The sequence below is a fragment of the Rhinoderma darwinii genome, chromosome 1 (genome assembly GCF_050947455.1).
Source record: "Rhinoderma darwinii isolate aRhiDar2 chromosome 1, aRhiDar2.hap1, whole genome shotgun sequence".
Classification (NCBI taxonomy): Eukaryota; Metazoa; Chordata; class Amphibia; order Anura; family Rhinodermatidae; genus Rhinoderma; species Rhinoderma darwinii.
In genome coordinates this window covers 149639619-149660168 of record NC_134687.1, presented here as the reverse complement: position 1 = coordinate 149660168, position 20550 = coordinate 149639619, and the positions used below count along the sequence as shown (strand labels likewise).

The window sequence follows — 20550 nt, the reverse complement described above, 5'->3', positions numbered from 1 at the left end:
TCAGGATTCTGAGTACACATGACGTCCAGGCTGGATGGTCATGTGTATTCATTTTCAGGACACTGTAGTAATGTTAGGGCTTGTGTATGAGGCTGCACATAGTGATATATCTATATCGCTAGTGAAGTGTAAATGAATGGAGAGGAGTGCATGATGCCGATTGGTCAGCGTCATGCACTCCTCTGTACAACGCCCACTTGGTCGAAAGTAAAAGTACGCCCACTTGGGCATTAAGAAAGCTCATTAGCATAAACTTAAATCGCTCCTAACGTTGTGAAAAAATATCGGTTTTTTAAATAAAAATCATTACTGTCACCTACATTATAGCGCCGATCTCCTTATGTAGGAGACAGGGCACTTATAATGTGGTGACAGAGTCTCTTTAAACGGTTGAGAGTCAGCATTTCCTTCTACTCTACATCAGGGCTTCTCAGTTTTTTTCTCCTAGTGCCTCAACTGGCCAGAACATGGTGATGGATGGTTCTCATCATTTGTAATAGTCTCTAGTAAAATCTAAAAAAAAAATTACCTCAATTTATCATTTATCCCCTATGCCCAGTAGAACATTTTAAGCACAAATGAGTCTGTTATATTGGTTATAATTATGTAGCATATATTCACATCTGTCTAAACTGCCTCCCCAACAATTGGGGGCCGACTCTCATTACTCTAGATCAGGGGTCAGGAACCTTTTTGGCTAAGAGAGCCGTAAACGCCACATATTTTGAAATATAATTCCGCGAGAGCCGTACAATATGTTTAAAGGGCCATTGACAGATCAATCGCTCCAATGTTCACTTAGTACAGCAAGGAATGCTCCTCCCTGCTGTATAAAGCCACAACTGGACTGAAACAATGGTAATTAGCAGTAAAAAAATTAAATAAATAACTTACATTGTGAGCTTGCGATGCATGACATCAGTCCAGCAGTCTGGCTTCTTCTTTTTCCTGCGCATGACTGGAAGCTGGCATTCTTCCCACCTGATGTTGAGAGAATGCCAGCTTTGAGGCATTCGCAGAAGAAAGAAGCTGGAATGTTGGACATGTCACACAACGCATTGTCAGTTATGTCAATTATCTATTTTATTATTTTACAGCGAATTATTGTTTAGGTCCAGCGGTGGCTTAGTGCAGCAGAGAGGAACACTCCTTTGTGTACTAAGTGACCGCTGGAGCAATTGTATCTGTCAGTGGACGCAGGTGCGTGCTTGCAGACGGCGCGGCTATGCAGGGAGTTATGGGAAATGTAGTCCATGCTCCCTGCCGCTCACCACTGCCGCCAATGCTTATCAGGCCATCAAAGAACTACCAATATCAGCGTGCACCGCGGCCTGATGGAGCGCGGTGCACGGGCTGATGGAGCGCGGTGCATGCATCCTTCCCATAGACAGGTAGGAGCCCTGTCTGCGAGCCAGATACGGCCATCAAAAGAGCCATATCTGGCTCGCGAGCCATAGGTTCCCGACCCCTGCTCTAGATAGAAGAAATGTTCTACTCCTGTATCCTATGATAAAAAGGGGAAAAAAGCATTTTTTTTAACTTTTACTCTTATAAACTAAAAGAATATATAAATAATAAATGAAATAAATAGTGGTATGTAACTGGCTTAATATTATTCTACTTTTCAAGTGTACAATTTATTGCAGTTGGCATCTGCACTTTGGTGTATCATGACAGCACTCTAGGAAAATAGACTCATTTTAAATATATTTGTCGTGCAAAAAACATAGAATAAACTTTTCTCATCACTGCCAGACTTTATTTGTAATACTTTGTAGCTTTAATATTTAATAAGATGACTGCAGACATCAGAAACTGCACACTAGCAAAGTTCCCATCTCCAAGGAATTTGGGTAAATCTTTGCTTCATTATGATTATAAGGTACATCGGTTACAACAATGCAGATGACCCTCTGAAAGCCGCACTCCTGGATAACTCAGAATAATGGAAGTATCATCTAGCGATTTCAGTGCTGTATAATATTATTATTATTCTGAACTGTTAGATTGTAGACAGAATGCAATTCACAAAAACCTCCATAATCATTTGCTGCATTTAAAGCAAGGCGTTACAATGCACAGTTGTTTTAAATTGCATATACTGTAGGTGAAGACGGATATGCTATGTGCCCAGCTGCCCTTTAACATAAATCGGCTATTTGGCGAGACATAACCTTCTCTTTCCCAGTTGTCAAGTGTAAATTTGCTAAAATTACTATGTAAGCAAAGAAAAAAAAACCCCCTGTATTATATCATCATAAGATAAAGTCGGAAGGGATGGGGGGGGGGGGGTCAGGAGTTGAGATCCCAATCGAGTGCTAGAACCAAAAAAGAGCCAGATCTCTTCAGTGTCTCCTGCCGTCGCATGTCAGGAAAGATGCAGTTGAGCCATTATAGTTTTTGGGGCGTTTTGTGCTATACACTGTAAATGATTAGACAGCATCTCTACGGACACGTGAAGCCAGGAAAGGCCACTGAACAATCGGTGGCTTAAATAGTCATACAACAATGATTTGTTGGCAATTTCCATCAGAAAAATCTTCGCTGCTGGGAGGGAGAAAACTCCTTTACATCACCTGAGGAGCGCGATTGTAGCCTAGCAATGGCTCTTGCCAGAGCCGTGCACTCAGCAGCAGTGCCTGTAGTATACGTCCCTACAAGCGTAATACAGTAGTATTATAGTATACAGTAGTATATGTCACTACAAGCACCACTTATATTTGTCGATCGTGCTGTGGATTACAAAATTGTTTACTACGTCACAATCAATGAGGATCAATTATAAACGTTTTCCTTCCTTATGTGGTTAAGCGCCTAAGTGCCAAAGCCAAATATTACCTAGCTGCATTTCACAGACATAACTTTTTAGTTATGACTAGGTCGCTATTTTAGGCCTTGTGTTTTGCATAAGTTGTGCAGTTCTGAAGGGGATGCAGCAATATACTGCTTCCCCCACATACATGTATGTGATATTGCAGTAGTTAATATTATTAGGACAGTTCTTACTACAGTCCATTACAATAAATTCTGTATTTAAAGAGGGCCAGTCACTAGGTCATATAAGTTGGACTGGTTAAGGGGGTGCAGGAGAAAAACAACAATGCTGGAATCAGGTAGACAGCGCTATTCAGGTCACTTAATCAGTTAAACATATATGACCTAGTGACAGGCCCTCTTTAAGAAATGTATAATGGTGTTAGCACTTATAAATAATAGGTGATAATATAATGGCAACATATTCTGCAAGGCTGTACAGAGAATGAATTAAGTCTCTGTCCCCAATGGGGCTTCCAATGTAGTTTTCCTGTCTGACTGTGAAATCAAATGTGAAAGATCCTAGAGCTAGGATACCTGACATGATGTGAAGAATAATTCCCTATTCAGTCGAGATTTACAACGCTCGTCTGAATACAGCCCAATTAACAATACACAGAGAAGAATGCAGACCTGGTAACAGAATGGAAGACTAGAGCAGGTTTCAGTATGAACAGTCTGTTACCCTGTTCGGTTGTATTCAGATCAGCGTTGTAAAAATTGTCTGTAGTTCAACAGGGAAAAGATTTGACATCAGAGTTAAATCAGTCTCGTGTTAGAGTGTGTTTCGTGTGTCAGTTTTTAACGTCTGTAGAATCAGTGATCATCAGATTTTCAAGTCTGTAAACAAAAAAAATAAAAAAAAAAATAAAATATTATATATATATATATATATATATATATATTCCTGCTTTCTCTTCAGCGTCTTCTAGCAACCCGTCTGTAAAAAACAGATCCAACTCTAGTGCAGGAATTCGACCAAAGCAGTGCGTGGTGCGATTATCGGACGTTGGACATGTGAATTAGCCCATTGACTTTAATGTGTCGGTGTTCAGACTGTGTGCCGTCTGTTTTACACTCAGACAGCACTCGAACGTGGACAACGCCTGTCTGACTAGGTCCATACAGTTCACTGAAAGCCCTTATTTTACTAGTCTGTCAGCACTACAAATCGGATATATTGGAGAAGACATCTCTACCTCCTTTCGTGTTCTCGCAGCAGCTTCTTGAATTATCTTAGAAGTTGCCTGTTTCATAGTTTGAATTTCTTCCTCCTTTTGTTTTTCTCTGAGAAGTGCCTGCAAATGATAAAGATATTCACCTGATAAGTAAACTACAAGTGGAAGCTCATCACAGCACCCCAAAATTAAAGCAAAACAAATCATCATTTTATAAGAAAAATACACTGTATATTGTACACTATATGATTACCGTATGTCTTGACAGTGCCTCTCTATATGATGGATAGGAATCTTAAAGGGGCTGTCTGCGTTGGACAACCCTTTTCAATATGACCTATTAGACCATGCTAACCCTGCTGCAATCTAAACTCCCGCTGTAAATAACGAAAACTCACCGATATCAATATGTGCCTTGTAATATTTAATATTCTTTGCAGTGCAAGCTAGATACTAGGTATCATCAGTAGAATACCCACATAAATATATTATTAAACGTAGTATTAACCATGAAAACAAGTGCCTCACCAAGGTTTCTAAGTGTCCTATGCAAAAAATAAAATTACTTATGGGAATTTACCATATTTTTCTTGCCAATTACTCGCTTGACCTAAAAGTAGAACTATCTCACCTCACTTACTACAATATTAGGGCAGATTTACAAAGTTTAAGAGCGTGTGAACTTTGATCAATTTGGCACATTTTCTGATTGCCTTGTCTAAGTGGTGCACACTGAATGATAAATTTGGCGCATCTAGCTATACATGCCAGACACTTATCTCTTCCTTATACCCCCTATTAGTTGGTTTAGTTTACCCCACTTTTTTGCAAGAAAATTTGGGCGCAGGGTTGCATGTTTAAGCCAAGCCCACTTTGCTAGACCACGCTTCTTTAACAGCTAAGCCACGCCCCATTCTCGCATGCATCGAAAAAAAAGTTTCTAAAACAGTTTATAAATGTGGAATATGGCATCCACACCAGAATTTTGGCTCAATTTAAGCCAGAATTTTGGCGCATTTAGACTAGTAAATCTGCTTAATTTTGGGTAAAATATTGGCTCTGTTTGAAATAAAGGACAAGATGGCTATTTAACTTACACACATATAAAGGAAGACATATATGTATATAACAGAGGTCAGCAACAAACTTCCCACACCTTGCCATTTCCGACCTCCCTTGAACAAGGTGGTTTCATTTACTATTGGGAGGTGAGCCAAAAGTCTGGTGTGGTACAGTAGACTTGGTAGCAATTACGTAAATTAGAGTGACACCAACATAAGATCCCGTGCTGGGAAACACATTCATTATTTAATTGACGGCCAAGTGTCAGCAGGCATCAGCTAATGCACAAACAACGTGACATAATGTCTATATGAAAAAGATTAACAAACAGCTCCTGCAATTACAGATGCAATTTCTAAATCTGCTTCATCATGGTCTGTTTAACTCACATTTTCTGAGCTATGACAGGCTTTTAGAAGTAGTGATCCATTAGCCAATACTAAAAACTCAAGATTTCTTATGGTAGACAAAAAAAACAAAAAAACGACAAGACCAATTGTACAGTGGACAGAAAGAGAAAGGAAACCTGCAAACGTATAAATATATGTTAATATATTTAGAGCATATAAAACTTTAAACCCTATTTTACAATATACTTCTACATAGAATTACTCTATATTATTACCGTAGATCAATCTGATGCAGGAGAAACTAAGGTTCAGATTTTGACCTGCCTGCAAACTATTGCTGCGAATTTCGCTGTGTTTTTCACCCCCAGCCATTGAGTGCCGCGGGCAAAAATGCTGTGAAAAACACTTACTCTGCCTCCCATTGAAAGAGCAATGCAAGAAAGAGCATGCAGCTTTTTTTTTTAGCGAGAGCGGCTAAAAACGACCACAGTAAAATACGCCTCCGTCTCCCATTGAATTCATTGGGAGGCAGTTTCGGACGTTTTGTGCCGCCGATTCAGACGTGGTTTTCACGTCAAAATCAGCATTAAAAAACTGTGTGAACTGGGCCTAAGAGTCCTCACTAGAATACAGATAGTGTGAGCTCTAATACGGGCTGTAACTCTGGGATAGTACAAGATAAGAATTCGTTGTATCTTCTAAGTTACTCAACTTTTTATCCGTTATATTCTAACCATATATAAAATGCAAAATAGTGTTCAAATGTGAACATACATTTTCGATTTACTAGGGTCGTAATTTAAGATATGGGTGGAAATGAAAAAGATCCAGCCAATGAGTGTCACACTGATGCATTTTCAATTATATTGACCGGTTTAGGATCAGGCACCGTTTAGTCATTTTTAGCACACGTTAGTAAAACGGCTATAACTTTTCCATGTGTTGGGCTAGCGACATGATTTGTGCAATTTTTTTTTGTGACCAATACAGGTTTCTTTTATGATTTTTAGACACAATTTTTTTTTTTTGCCTTTAGGCCTCTAGTTTGACAAAAATAATACAAAATAAAATAAAAAAAATGCTTTTTTACTATGGAGCTAATTGTTTTTCTGGCAATAACATAGTGATACCCTAAAATAGACTTTTTATTTGTGATCACTGTCGTCTACTATATATTGATAGACTTCATGTTCTGTTTAGGGTAATTAGGTGAGGGCTAGCGTTCCGACAATTTTTGGAGGAGGGTATTTTATATGTCATTTTAATTTATCTCTTTTTTTACTTTTGTTTTTTTATTATTATGGCCAGTCACTGAAAAGTCAGACAAGACCTTTGGGGGACTTTATTTGTTTTTAAACTCTACTCTTCCACTGTATATGGGGCTGCACCATTGTCACTGTTACGGCTCTGCTGGGTCTAGTTAGACCCAGTAGCAGCCTCCTACTTCCAGCATCCCGGCGATTATGTGACCAGTCACATTAGTACTCGGACCAATACCTACCACTAACTCTATTCTATACACATCGCTCATTGAGCACGGTGTACCAGAGTAGAGAAGACAAAACCGGTGAAAACCACTTTTGTGTCACATGTCCAGTTGCAGATTCAGCAGAAGTCCCAATAAGTTCTTGCACATGAAGTTGGTTTACCTACAGATCTGTTTATATGGCTTTGTCCTACACTTAACACAATGTGTCATAAAGGTCACCTAGTATATGATGTCCGTTACTAGAATGATTGGCTTTACCTGGTCTTTCTGTAGGTTGGCTTCTTCTATGATCTGTAAACTGTCTTTAACTCTGGAAACAGCTTCGTACTTCTCGACTTCCAATTCCGAGTATTTTGTCTGTAGTTCCCCAAGGTGCTTTTCGAATCGTGTTTTTTCTCCTTTTAACTGTTCTACATCTTGTACTGCGGCTTTCAGCCTGTGTTGAAAATCAAGCATTAAAGGTTATTGAACATAAAACAGAATTCAAGTAAATATATGAAGGAACATATAGAATTTACTGTGTCGCACATTCCCAGCATAGATCCATTAACAGCAAAAGTGCAAAACAAGCCCATAAGGAAAAGGCTGCTCACCTAGAAAATGAAGATCGATAGACGGCATATAGAAACAACTGACAAATGTACATTGTACATACAGTATAGAACTGCACCATGTCTTCACTCCGTGTGTTATCTGGTATCTAAGGGACATATCCATAGATTTCTATGGACAGAATGGCAGGCAGCACATTGCTTGTTCACTCCCTGCTGCTGATCACACAGTATATTATGTGCTGCACAGTCATCAACATCTTCTCAGATACAAGGACTATAAACCATCATATTCATAAACACACATGTCAATTAAAGTATGTAGCTCAATACTGGCCACAAATATGAATAGTTTTGTCTGTATTTATATTGTGCCAGTACGGTGCCAGAATTTTATACTTTAAGTCCCACATTGCTTCTGTGCTTTTCGTTTATATTCATTTGTACTTTCATATTTCAAACCCAAAATATGAATCCATTTTTGCATGGTGCATACTGAAATATACACAACACACGTATGTGTTTGTACATAGAATAGGAATATGGGTATAGCAAAATAGAACTGGATCTGTAGTAGCAGTCTATTTCTGATTTCTCAGTGAAAATGAAGTCTAACACATACACCATTCAGCCATAACTTTAAAACCAACTGCCTAATATTGTGAAGGCCCCCATCGTGACGCCAAAACATCTGACCTGGCGAGGTATGGACTCTACAAGACCTCTAAAAGTGTCCTGTGGTATCTAACACCAAGGAGTTCGTAGTAGATCATATTAGTTGTTAGGCGCGAGGTGAGGCCTCCAGGGATCGGACATGTTTTTCCAGCACCTCCCACAATGCTCAATCGGATTAAAATCTGGGAGATTTAGAGGCCAAGTGAACACCTTGAACTCTTCGTCATGTTCCTCAAACAATTCATGAACAATTTTTGCAGTGTGGCTGGGGCATTATCCTGCTGAAAAAGACCACTGTCATTAGGGAATACCGTTGCCATGAAAGGGTGTACTTGGTCTGCAACAATGTTCAGGTAGGTAGTACTTGTCAAAATAACATCCACAGGAATGCCAGGATCCAAGGTTTTCCAGCAGAACTTAGTCAAGAGAATTACACTGCCACCGCTGGCTTGCCTTCTTCCCATAGTGCATCCTGGTGCCATCTCTTCCCCAGGGAGCGATGCATATGCTCTTGGCCATCCACATTATGTAAAAGAAAATGTGGTTAATCAGACCAGGGCCATTGTAGGCGCTTTTGGCGGTGGACAGGGGTAAGCATAAGCACTCTGACCAGTTTGCGGCTACGAAAAACCAAACGCAGCAAGCTGTGTTGCACTGTGCGCTCTGACACCTATCATAGTCAACAATAACTTTTTCAGACATTTGTGCTACAATAGCTCTTCTGTGGATCAAACCAGACAGGCTAGCCTTCACTACCCACACACATCAATGATCCTTGATTGCCCATGACTATGTTGCCAATTCACCTTCCTTGGACCACTGCATATACATTTTGGAGATAATCATCTAACCATCACAATTTACCCTTGTCAAAGTTGCTCAGATCCTTATACTTGCCCAAAACATAGTTCCATAGTTAGTACGGTTGAAAAAAGACAAAATGTCCATCAAGTTCAACCAAGGGATTGGAAAAGGGAAGGGAACAATTTCTACACATAGGAGAATCAAATGCTATTCGATTCACCTGTTAGCAGTTTTAATGTTACAGCTGTACTGTGTGTGTATACACACACACACACACGTAAGAAAGAGAAAGCGGAACTTCAAACATTGGTTTAATCTAGAAATCACGTTTTATTCACCCATAGTGGATAGGCAATGTTTCGACTCTACCTTCTGGGATTACAAATTCTCTGCACATTGCCACACACACATACACACAGACGAGTCACGTCATTATGACCACCAGCTAATATCCAGAGTAACCGCCGTGTGCAGCTCGGACAGCAGCTAGACGGTCTAGGAGTGACTCCATAAGGTGCTGGTAGGTTGTCTCAGATATATGGAGCCATGCTGACTGCAGTGCATCCCACATTTGCTAGAGGATGCATGGGAGAGGATCCATAGAGCGAACAAGACGATCAAGTTGGTCCCACAGATGCTCAATTGGGCTCAAGTCGGGCGAATTTTGGGGCCAGGGAAGTACTTGGAAGTCTTGGTTGTGCTCTTCCAAACACTGTTGGACATTTCTGGCCGTGTGACATGTCGCATTGTGTTGCTGGAAGATTCCATCTGCCCCAGGGAAGACAAACAGCAGTTATGGGTGGACGTGATCTGCAACGATGGATTTATACCGAAAACGGTTCAGACTTCCACATGGATGAGTGGGCCCAGAGAATGGCATGAAAAAATTCCCCAGACCATAATGCTGCTACCACCAGCTTGTGTTCTTCTAGCAATGGTTGTAGGGTGTTTTTCCTTAAGTGTTTTTCTTCTGACACGCCAACATCCTCCCATCCATTCGATGAAGCAGAAAACGTGACTCATCAGAGAAGGCAACCTTTTGACAGTCATCGGTGGTCCAAGCCCGATACTGCCATGTATAATGAAGCCCTTTTTTCCGATGCACCTTTGTTCGCATAAAAGCAGTGACTATCCATCTGCTTCAGAGCCTCATACGCAGTAGGGTTCACTGAACTGTTTTAGACACATCTGGTATCCCCCTGGTAAATTTTCACGGAGAGCTGCTCCACTGTAGTGTGCCGTTTGGCCCTTCGCACCTTCACCTCTCACAGTAATGGCACATGGTGCTCAGCAGTTTCCACGTTGGTTATTCCAAATGGTGCCTTTCGTCCAATCACTATACATTTTCACCACAGCAGCACACAAACAGTTCATAAACGACTACAATACTGCCACCCTTGGCCCGAAAGCCAATAATCATCCCTTTTTGCAGTTCTGATAAATAGCTCCTTTTACCCATGGCAACGAGTGATATGTGTTCAGATAGCATATAGTACACCTTATATACCCTTCAATCCAGCCCACGACGAATCACTTCCTTCACAGGCTACGAGCTGCCAACATCGAAAGTAGGAGGTGGTTATGTGTATGTATATATATACACACACACACACACACACACACACACACACACACACACACACACACACACACACACACACACACAGAATGTATTCAGCCCCTTTAACTTTCTTCATATTTTGTTATGTTTTGTTGAGGACATTTTTTCAAATTTATTAAAAATGAAAAACTAATTTCACATGGACATAAGTATTCAGACCCTTTGCTAGGACACTTGAAATGCAACTCTAGGGGCCTCCCATTTCTCTAGATAATTTTTAAAATGTTTCTACACCTTAATTGGAGTCCACCTGTGATAAATTAATTAGATTGGACATGATTTGGAGAGACACACCCCTGTAGAGGACAGGATTGAGCGGAGGCACAGATCTGGAAAAAGGTACAAGAAAATTTCTGCTGCACTTAAATGTTCCCAAGAGCTGTGACTTCCATGATTCTTAAATGGAAGAGTTTTGGAACAACCAGGACTCTTCCTAGAGTTGGCCGCCCCACCAAATTAAGTGGGGAGAAGGGACTTTGTAAGAGGTGACAAAGAACTCAATGGATCTTTGTTGGGAAAAACTTCCAGGTAAAAAACACATGAAAGCCCGCCTGGAGTTTGCAGAAAAACATTTCAATATAACAAAATCATTTTTGAAAATAGGCTTATATAATATTCTAATTTCCTGACACAAAATTTTGGGTTTATGGTGTGTGTATATATATATATATATATATATATATATATACACACACACACACACACACACACACACACACACACACACACACATATATATATATATACACACTACCGTTCAAAAGTTTGGGGTCACCCAGACAATTTTGTGTTTTCCATGAAAACTCACACTTATATTTATCAAATGAGTTGCAAAATGACTAGAAAATATAGTCAAGACATTGACAAGGTTAGAAATAATGATTTGTATTTGAAATAATAATTTTCTCCTTCAAACTTTGCTTTCGTCAAAGACTTCTCCATTTGCAGCAATTACAGCATTGCAGACCTTTGGCATTCTTGCTATTAATTTGCTGAGGTAATTGGGAGAAATTTCACCCCATGCTTCCAGAAGCCCCTCCCACAAGTTGGATTGGCTTGATGGGCACTTCTTGCGTACCATGCGGTCAAGCTGCTCCCACAACAGCTCTATAGGGTTGAGATCTAGTGACTGCGCTGGCCACTCCATTACAGATAGAATACCAGCTGCCTGCTTCTTCCCTAAATAGTTCTTGCATAATTTGGAGGTGTGCTTTGGATCATTGTCCTGTTGTACGATGAAATTGGCTCCAATCAGGCGCTGTCCACAGGGTATGGCATGGCGTTGCAAAATGGAGTGATAGCCTTCCTTATTCAAAATCCCTTTTACCTTGTACCAATCTCCCACTTTACCAGCACCAAAGCAACCCCAGACCATCACATTACCTTCACCATGCTTGACAGATGGCGTCAGGCACTCTTCCAGCATCTTTTCAGTTGTTCTGCATCTCACAAATGTTCTTCTGTGTGATCCAAACACCTCAAACTTCGATTCGTCTGTCCATAACACTTTTTTCCAATCTTCCTCTGTCCAATGTCTGTGCTTTTGCCCATATTAATCTTTTCCTTTTATTAGCCAGTCTCAGATATGGCTTTTTCTTTGCCACTCTGCCATGAAGTCAAGCATCCCGGAGTCGCCTCTTCACTGTAGATGTTGACACTGGCGTTTTGCGGGTACTATTTAATGAAGCTGCCAGTTGAGGACCTGTGAGGCGTCTATTTCTCAAACTAGAGACTCTAATGTACTTGTCTTGTTGCTCAGTTGTGCAGCGGGGCCTCCCACTTCTCTTTCTACTCTGGTTAGAGCCCGTGTGTGCTGTCCTCTGAAGGGAGTAGTACACACCGTTGTAGGAAATCTTCAGTTTCTTGGCAATTTCTCGCATGGAATAGCCTTCATTTCTAAGAACAAGAATAGACTGTCGAGTTTCACATGAAAGCTCTCTTTTTGTAGCCATTTTGAGAGTTTAATCGTAACTACAAATGTAATGCTCCAGATTCTCAACTAGCTCAAAGGAAGGTCAGTTCTATAGCTCCTCTAAACAGCAAAACTGTTTACAGCAGTGCTAACATAATCGCACAAGGGTTTTCAAGTGTTTTCTAATCATCCATTAGCCTTCTAACACAGTTAGCAAACACAATGTACCATTAGAACACTGGAGTGATGGTTGCTGGAAATGGGCCTCTATACACCTATGTAGATATTGCATTAAAAACCAGACGTTTGCAGCTAGAATAGTCATTTAGCACATTAACAATGTATAGAGTGTATTTCTGATTAATTTAATATTATCTTCTTTGAGAAAAACTGTGCTTTTCTTTCAAAAATAAGGAAATTTCTAAGTGACCCTAAACTTTTGAACGGTAGTGTATATACACACACACACCTATATTATATATAAAAATAAAATTATTTCAAAAGGTGTGCATAGCCTTTAACCCCTTCCCGACATTTGACGTATCCATACGCCAAAGTCGGGTAGAGGAAGTATGGAACGGGCTCACGGAGTGAACCCGCTCCATACGATGCCGATGTCGGCTGTTTGTTACAGCCGACACTTCAGAGTAACGAGCGGCATCGCGCTCGAGCGCGATCCTGCTAGTTTAACTAGTTAAATGCTGCGGTCAATAGTGACCGCAGCCTTTAAATAGTTAGAAAGAGGGGGACGACCCCCTCTAACAGCTCTTCGCGCCCCCCGCAACGCAATCGCGTGGGGGTGGGCGATGGTTGCTATGCTGCCAGGGGGTCTAATAGATGCCTGTCAGAATCACGATATACTGCAATACATTAGTATTGCAGTATATCGTGCAAGCGATCGAACGATCGCTGGTTGAAGTCCCCTAGGGGGACTAATAAAAAAAAAAGTAAAAATGAGTAAAATTGTGTTTTTCCAGTACATCCCTCATGACAGCACTACAGGAGGTTGCCCTCTTGACCTCTGTAGGGACAGGAAGACAGAGAGGTTAAAAGGCCCCTCCCACCACCCACTTGCCAGTGTTCTTCCTGTCCCCACAAGGGTCAGGAGCAGAGAGCGTCGCTCCTGTAATAGTGAAAGAAACTCGGGCAGGGGGCAAGATCGGGGGGTCCGTGCACTCCCCCTTCTCTTCCCCCTAAAGCCCAGGCTAACACCCCTCATACGACGGGTCCCTTAGCTCCCTCCCTAAGACACCTACCGGAGGAATCCTAGGCAGGGTTCTGGTAGTGTGTGGGGGCTGGGTTTCCCAAGCAGGCTTCGGCCGGACCGCGGACCAGGCGGGGACCGGCAGCTCTATAGGCATGGACGCACCGGCAGGGATCCTTGCTGCACCGCATAGCAAGCCTTAGCGCCGGCTATGGTGGCTGCACTCCAGGTACACGCTGGACGAATAGCCGACCGGAAATGACGTCGGGCTACTTCCGGTCCGCGGCCATCTTGGAAGGCAGGAAATTCAAAACGCCCGCATTTAAAAGGGACACGCACAGGTATGTAGTTAGAGCTGATAACTCTAACTTGGATTTATTTTTTGTGGATTGCATATTGCATTGCCTGTTACCTGTCGCGATATGGAACTTCCTCGTCCTGATGGAACTCCAGATATGTCCCAGGGTCACGTGAGTCTCACCCTTGGGGGAAGGGTATGACCCCTTATGTATGTACGCCATACTTTACCTACCTTCTGTTTTCTCTAGGAAAAAGATTTCTCTCAGAGACAAACTGATAAAAAGAAGGTTAAAAAATGTGCGACTTGTGCAAAAAAATTGCCAGAGTCCCATAAAAAACAATTGTGTCAGGATTGTATTGCCAAAATACTAAAGGAGGAACAACCAACGTTCATGTCCGAACTTAGGACTATGATTCGTGAGGAAGTGGGTCAGTCAGTAGCCTCCCTCGCCCCTCCGCAAGAAACTCCCTCACACTCCTGGGCAAAAAGACCACGGATTGAAGTGGATCAAAAATATTGGCCTCCTTCTCAGGGGTCGGACTCTGAACAGGAATGCTATTACCTATCGGAAGATGAGTTAGAAGAAAGAGAGGAACTATTACCTTCAACTTCTTCCACTCAAGAGAAAAAAATGTTTTTCTCTTCCGAGATGTCGGATACCTTAATTCAAGCAATACGGGAAACTATGGATATTCCCGAAGAGGACCAACCACATACCATCCAGGATGAGATGTTTGGAGGTCTAACGGAAAAGAAAACAAGGGTTTTTACGGTAAACGAAAATCTTAAAAGAATGGTGACAACTGAATGGGAAGATTCAGAAAAAAGGCTCTTCATTTCAAGAGATTTTAAGAACAGACTTCTCTTTGATCCAGAGGACACTAAGCCTTGGGATGAAATCCCAAAAGTAGATGTCCCAGTCGCCAGGGTTGCTAAAAAAAACGCAATCCCATTTGAAGATTCCTCTCAGTTGAGGGACGCCATGGACCGAAAGGCAGACGGATTACTGAAAAGAGCGTGGGAATCTTCCTCTGCCTTGATCTCAACTAATATCGCGGCCACATCAGTAGCAAGAGCAATGTTCATATGGCTAAACCAGCTAGAAACCCATTTGATGATGAAGACATCACGACAAGAGCTACTAGAATCTCTACCTTTACTAAAAATGGCAACCGGATTCTTAGTAGACGCTTCAGCGGAATCTATTAGATTTGCTGCCAGGAATGGGGCTCTCTCAAATTCTGCTAGAAGAGCATTATGGCTCAAAATGTGGTCAGGAGATACTAAGTCCAAAAACAAGTTGTGTTCTATCCCATTTACAGGGTCTCTGATGTTCGGTCCTCTCCTTGATAACATACTGGAGAGTGCAACAGATAGAAAAAAGGGGTTTCCTGAAGAGAAACCAAAAAAAAAACCTCAATTTGGAAGATTTCGCCAACAGAGGGATCCTACTTCACAGAACTACAGCGGTAAAGGGAAGTCCGGACGCTGGAGTTACCCCAAAGGAAAAAGGGGTCGAGGATATCTCCTTAACCCAAATAATTCATTCCAGCCCTCAAAGCAATGACGCCAAGAGTGTGGGGGGAAGACTCCTACAATTTTATCCCGAATGGTCGAGAATAACCCAGAACCCCTGGGTTCTAAAGATAATAGAAGAAGGATACAAAATAGAATTTTCCTCCATTCCTCCAGAGAAATTCCTAATAACCCAGTACCAAGCGAAAGATCTTCATCAGATACTTATCCAGGACGTCCAGAAACTACTCAGATTGAGAGCCATTTCCCCAGTCCCCCACGACGAGATATGCAAGGGCCATTATTCGAAAATCTTCTTGGTCAAAAAACCAAACGGTTCCTACAGGACAATAATCAACCTGAAGGTCCTAAACAAATGGGTGAATTATCGGAAATTCAAGATGGAGTCTATCAGATCGACTACTCCTCTAATAAGGGAAGAGGCATCAATGTGTACGATCGATTTAAAGGATGCGTATTATCACGTTCCTATCCACCCCGCATACCAGAGATTCCTCAGATTCGCAATTCAGGACTGTCCTTCCATTCTCCACTTCCAGTTTGTCTGCCTCCCCTTCGGCCTTTCCTCCGCCCCCAGAATTTTTACAAAAATTATGGCAGAGATCATGGCATTCATAAGAAGTCAAGGTATAGTAATTATCCCATATCTAGACGACTTCTTGTTGACAGCAGATACTCCGGCTATCTTAGTCAGTCATCGGTCACAGGTTCTTTCCCTACTACAAGAATTGGGATGGATAATCAACTTTCAGAAGTCGAGTCTTCCTCCCCAGAAACAGAAGGTCTTCTTAGGAGTACGGCTGGACTCCTCCCTTCAACATTCCTTCCTCCCAAGAGAGAAACAAATACTCCTACTGGCAGAAGTAAGAAAATTTTGGGGGAAAGACACCTGTTCCATAAGGGAATGTATGCGGATGTTGGGAATGATGACGTCTTGCATCCAATCTATTCCATGGAGCCAATTTCACTCCAGACCCTTACAGAATCTGATCTTGTCCCGGTGGGATCGAAAACAAAACTCCCTGAATTTAAAAATTCTAATTTCCGAGACTGTGAAATCATCTCTCCTGTGGTGGCTCTGCACAAACAACATAGACAAGAGAGTCCCCTGGAGAACTTCTCCTTATGTAGTGATTACCACAGATGCCAGCTAAAACGGCTGGGGGTCAGTAATCCAAGACCAACACTTTCAGGGCACATGGACTGGTCAAATGAAGATGATGTCTTCAAACTTCAAAGAACTAAGAGCTGTATGGGAGACACTTAAGAGCTTCACCCACCATAAAAGGGAAGCATATAAGAATTTTATCGGACAACACGACAGCAGTGTCCTTTCTTCGCCATCAAGGGGGAACAAGACACACTTCTTCAGGGCCTCTCTGCACAAATTTTCAGTTGGGCAGAAGAAAACGTCCTATCAGTCACGGCAGTCCACCTCAGATTTCCTGAGTCTGGAAAAAGTAGACCCAGGAGAATGGTCCCTAAACAAGGAAGTCTTTCGGTCCCTAACCCGAATTTGGGGTTATCCACAAATAGACCTGTTTGCCACGAGGAAAAACACTCAAGTAGAGACATTCTTCTCCCTAAATCTCAGAGACAACCCATTGGGAGTAGATGCATTGTCCCAACACTGGGACATGGATCTGGCCTATGCCTTTCCTCTAATACCAATGGTGTTAAGAAAAATCCAGGAAGATTTGACATTATTCTTCCCTATTGGCCGAAAAGAAGTTGGTTTCCAATCGTACAATACCTAGCGTTGGAAGATCCTATCATGCTCCCAGTCAAGGAGAATCTTCTCTGCCAGGGTCCCTTATTCTTCCAGGGAATAGAGACTCTGAAATTGTCAGCCTGGATCCTGAAAGGCAGATCTTGAGGAACCACGGTCTGTCAGACGAGGTAATTTCAACTATCTTATCAAGTCATAAAGAAGTTACCTCAAAAATCTATCAAAAGATTTGGAAGAAATTCTGTTCCTGGCATGGAATCCCAGGACCAGATCCCTTTTCTCCCAACATTGCAAAAATCCTAGATTTTTTACAATCGGGATTCAAAAAAGGACTTAGCCCTAGTACCTTAAAAAGGTACAGATTTCAGCCTTAGGTAATTTTTTTAACACTCCTCTGGCTGAACATCGGTGGATCAGAAGATTCACCCAAGCGGTCTCTAAACTGAAACCTTCCCTAAAGAAATCAGTTCCTACCTGGGATTTGAATGTGGTGTTAACGACTCTTTGTGAGCCCCCCTTTGAGCCGCTCAACGAAATTAGTATGAATTTTTTAACTCTAAAAGCTTTTAACTCTTAGTCGCTATTACTTCAGCAAGAAGGATTGCAGAAATCCAATCTCTGTCAATCATAGAACCGTACCTAAAAGTACAAGAGGATAAGATCATCCTAAAGCTGGATCCCTCATTTATTCCAAAGGTATCTACCGCTTTCCATAGAGAACAAGAAATAATTCTACCTTCCTTTTATCCAGATCCAAAAGACCAACAAGAAGAAAAATTCCATTGCCTGGATGTCAGGCGAACAATTCTTCAGTATCTGGATAGAACCTCCTCCTGGAGACGAGATAAAAATCTATTTGTCCTATTCGGGGGAAAGAATAGAGGAAAGAAAGCCTCAAAAGGCTCTCTAGCGAGATGGGTAAAAACCACCATACAAGAAGCCTACAAGTCCCAAGGACTATGTGCCCCACAAGGCATCAGAGCCCATTCAACAAGGGCAGTCTCGGCATCCTGGGCAGAAAGAAGAGAAGCCTCTATGGACCAAATCTGCAGAGCTGCCACTTGGTCAAGCCATCATACGTTTTACAAACATTATAGACTTGATGTGCTGTCCAATACGGATTTAAGTTTTGGACGGAAAGTCCTTCAATCCATAGTCCCGCCCTGAGCATTATAATCTGGTATTGCTCCTGTAGTGCTGTCATGAGGGATGTACTGGAAAATAGCAATTAGACCTACCGGTAATTGTATTTCCAGGAATCCATCATGACAGCACCATTACATCCCTCCCTTATTGAATTCTGATTTGTGCATTTAACATGTCAGTTATTATCCCTAGAAATAAAATAGGGTTGCATCCATCCTGGTGTAGTAATTGAAAAACACTGGCAAGTGGGTGGTGGGAGGGGCCTTTTAACCTCTCTGTCTTCCTGTCCCTACAGAGGTCAAGAGGGCAACCTCCTGTAGTGCTGTCATGATGGATTCCTGGAAATACAATTACCGGTAGGTCTAATTGCTATTTTTTAATGTGGGCGATGGTTGCTATGGCTGCCAGGGGGTCTAATAGATGCCTGTCAGAATCACGATATACTGCAATACATTAGTATTGCAGTATATCGTGCAAGCGATCGAACGATCGCTGGTTGAAGTCCCCTAGGGGGACTAATAAAAAAAAAAGTAAAAATGAGTAAAATTGTATTTTTTTAATGTAAAAAAAAATAATTAAAAATGTAAAGTTCAAAAATCCCCCCCTTTCCCATTTTCCCCCTAGTGCATAGTAAAAAATAAATAAAAAATAAACATAATTGGTATCTCCGCGTTCGTAAAAATCGGAACCATTACAATATATCATTATTTAACCCGCACAGTGAACGCCGTAAAAAAAAATAATTCAAATTGTAAACGCCAGAATCTCTATTTTTTGGTCACCTCATCTCCCACAAAAAATGAAATAAAAAGTGATCAAAACGTTGCATGTACCCCAAAATTGTATCATTAAAAACTACAGCTTATCCCACAAAAACTTAAGCCCTCATAACACCTAATCGACGGAACAATAAAAACGTTATGGCTCTCTGAATGTGGCGACACAAAATACATTTTATTTTTTACACTTAGTATTTTACTTGTAAAAAGTAGTAAAAAATATAGAAAAAACTATATATATTTGGTATCGCCATAATCGTATTGACCCACAAAATAAAGTTAAGATGTTGTTTTAATTGCACAGTGGATTCCGTATAAACGACGTTAAAAAACAATGGCGGAAGCGCTGTTTTTTAAATTTTCTACTCAACAAATAATTTTTTCCCCGTTTCCTAGTACATTATACGGCACAATAAATGGTGCTATGAAAACTGCAACGCGTCTTGCAAAAATCTAGCCCTCATAGGACTATATTGACGGAAAAATAAAAAAGTTCTGGCTTTTGGAATGTGGGGAGGAAAAAACGAAAATGAAAATCTGAAAAAGGGCTGCGGCGGGAAGGGGTTAAAGCTACAAGGGTACTATACTTGAATTTACTAAGCATAGTGTCTTCTTTTTGTCATGAAGAATGGATATCTTGGGACAGCTGACCTTGTTTACAGTGCATTAACTACATACAGTAGTAAAAACCTGTAGTCTGAATTTTAAGTTCCATTCCATTACACTTTTTTTTTTACTAAACATATCTTTATAATGATAAAGATTATTCTGTACTAGCTGTGCCCGCGACTTTCTGCACGCAGGCCACTGAAAAACATACCGATACCGTTTTTTGTAAGTATACTCCTAGCCTTGGACTATACCCAAAACAAAAAACACAATAAACAAACTACAATTAACCCCTTAATGACCAGGCCATTTTGTACGTTAATGACCAAGGATTATTTTTTGTTTTTTCACGGTCGCATTCCAAGAGTCGCAACTTTTTTTTTATTCCGTCGACATAGCCGTATAAGGGCTTGTTTATTGCGGGACGAGTTGTATTTTGTAATTGTACCATTTTTAGATGCTTATAATATATTGATTAACTTTTATTAACTTTATTTTGGGAGAGTATTGAAAATAAGCAGCTATTCCAGCATTGATTTTCACGTTATAAATTGACGCCGTTTACTATGCAGCGTAAATAACATGTTAACTTTATTCTATGGGTCGGCACGATTACGGGGATACTAAATATGTAAAGGTTTTATATGTTTTCCTACGTTTGCACAATAAAAAGCCTTTTAGAAAAAAATTACTTGTTTTTGCATCGCCGCATTCCAAGAGACGTAATTTTTTTATTTTTCCGTCAATGTGGCCGTATGTGGGCTTGATTTTTGCGGGCCAATGTGTAGTT

General features: G+C 41.1%; 1 protein-coding gene across 2 annotated transcripts in view; it reads right to left on the bottom strand.

Annotated features, from left to right (window-relative positions):
• Nucleotides 1-20550, bottom strand: part of SCLT1 (sodium channel and clathrin linker 1) — a 188538-nt gene that overhangs the window by 46583 nt on the left and 121405 nt on the right. For both annotated transcript variants that reach the window (XM_075860446.1, XM_075860445.1), the window contains exons 14-15: nt 7152-7329; nt 4014-4112 (exon numbers count right to left, since the gene is read on the bottom strand). In XM_075860446.1, coding sequence (XP_075716561.1) covers nt 4014-4112; nt 7152-7329 — 277 coding nt within the window. The remainder of the gene's footprint in view (nt 1-4013; nt 4113-7151; nt 7330-20550) is intronic.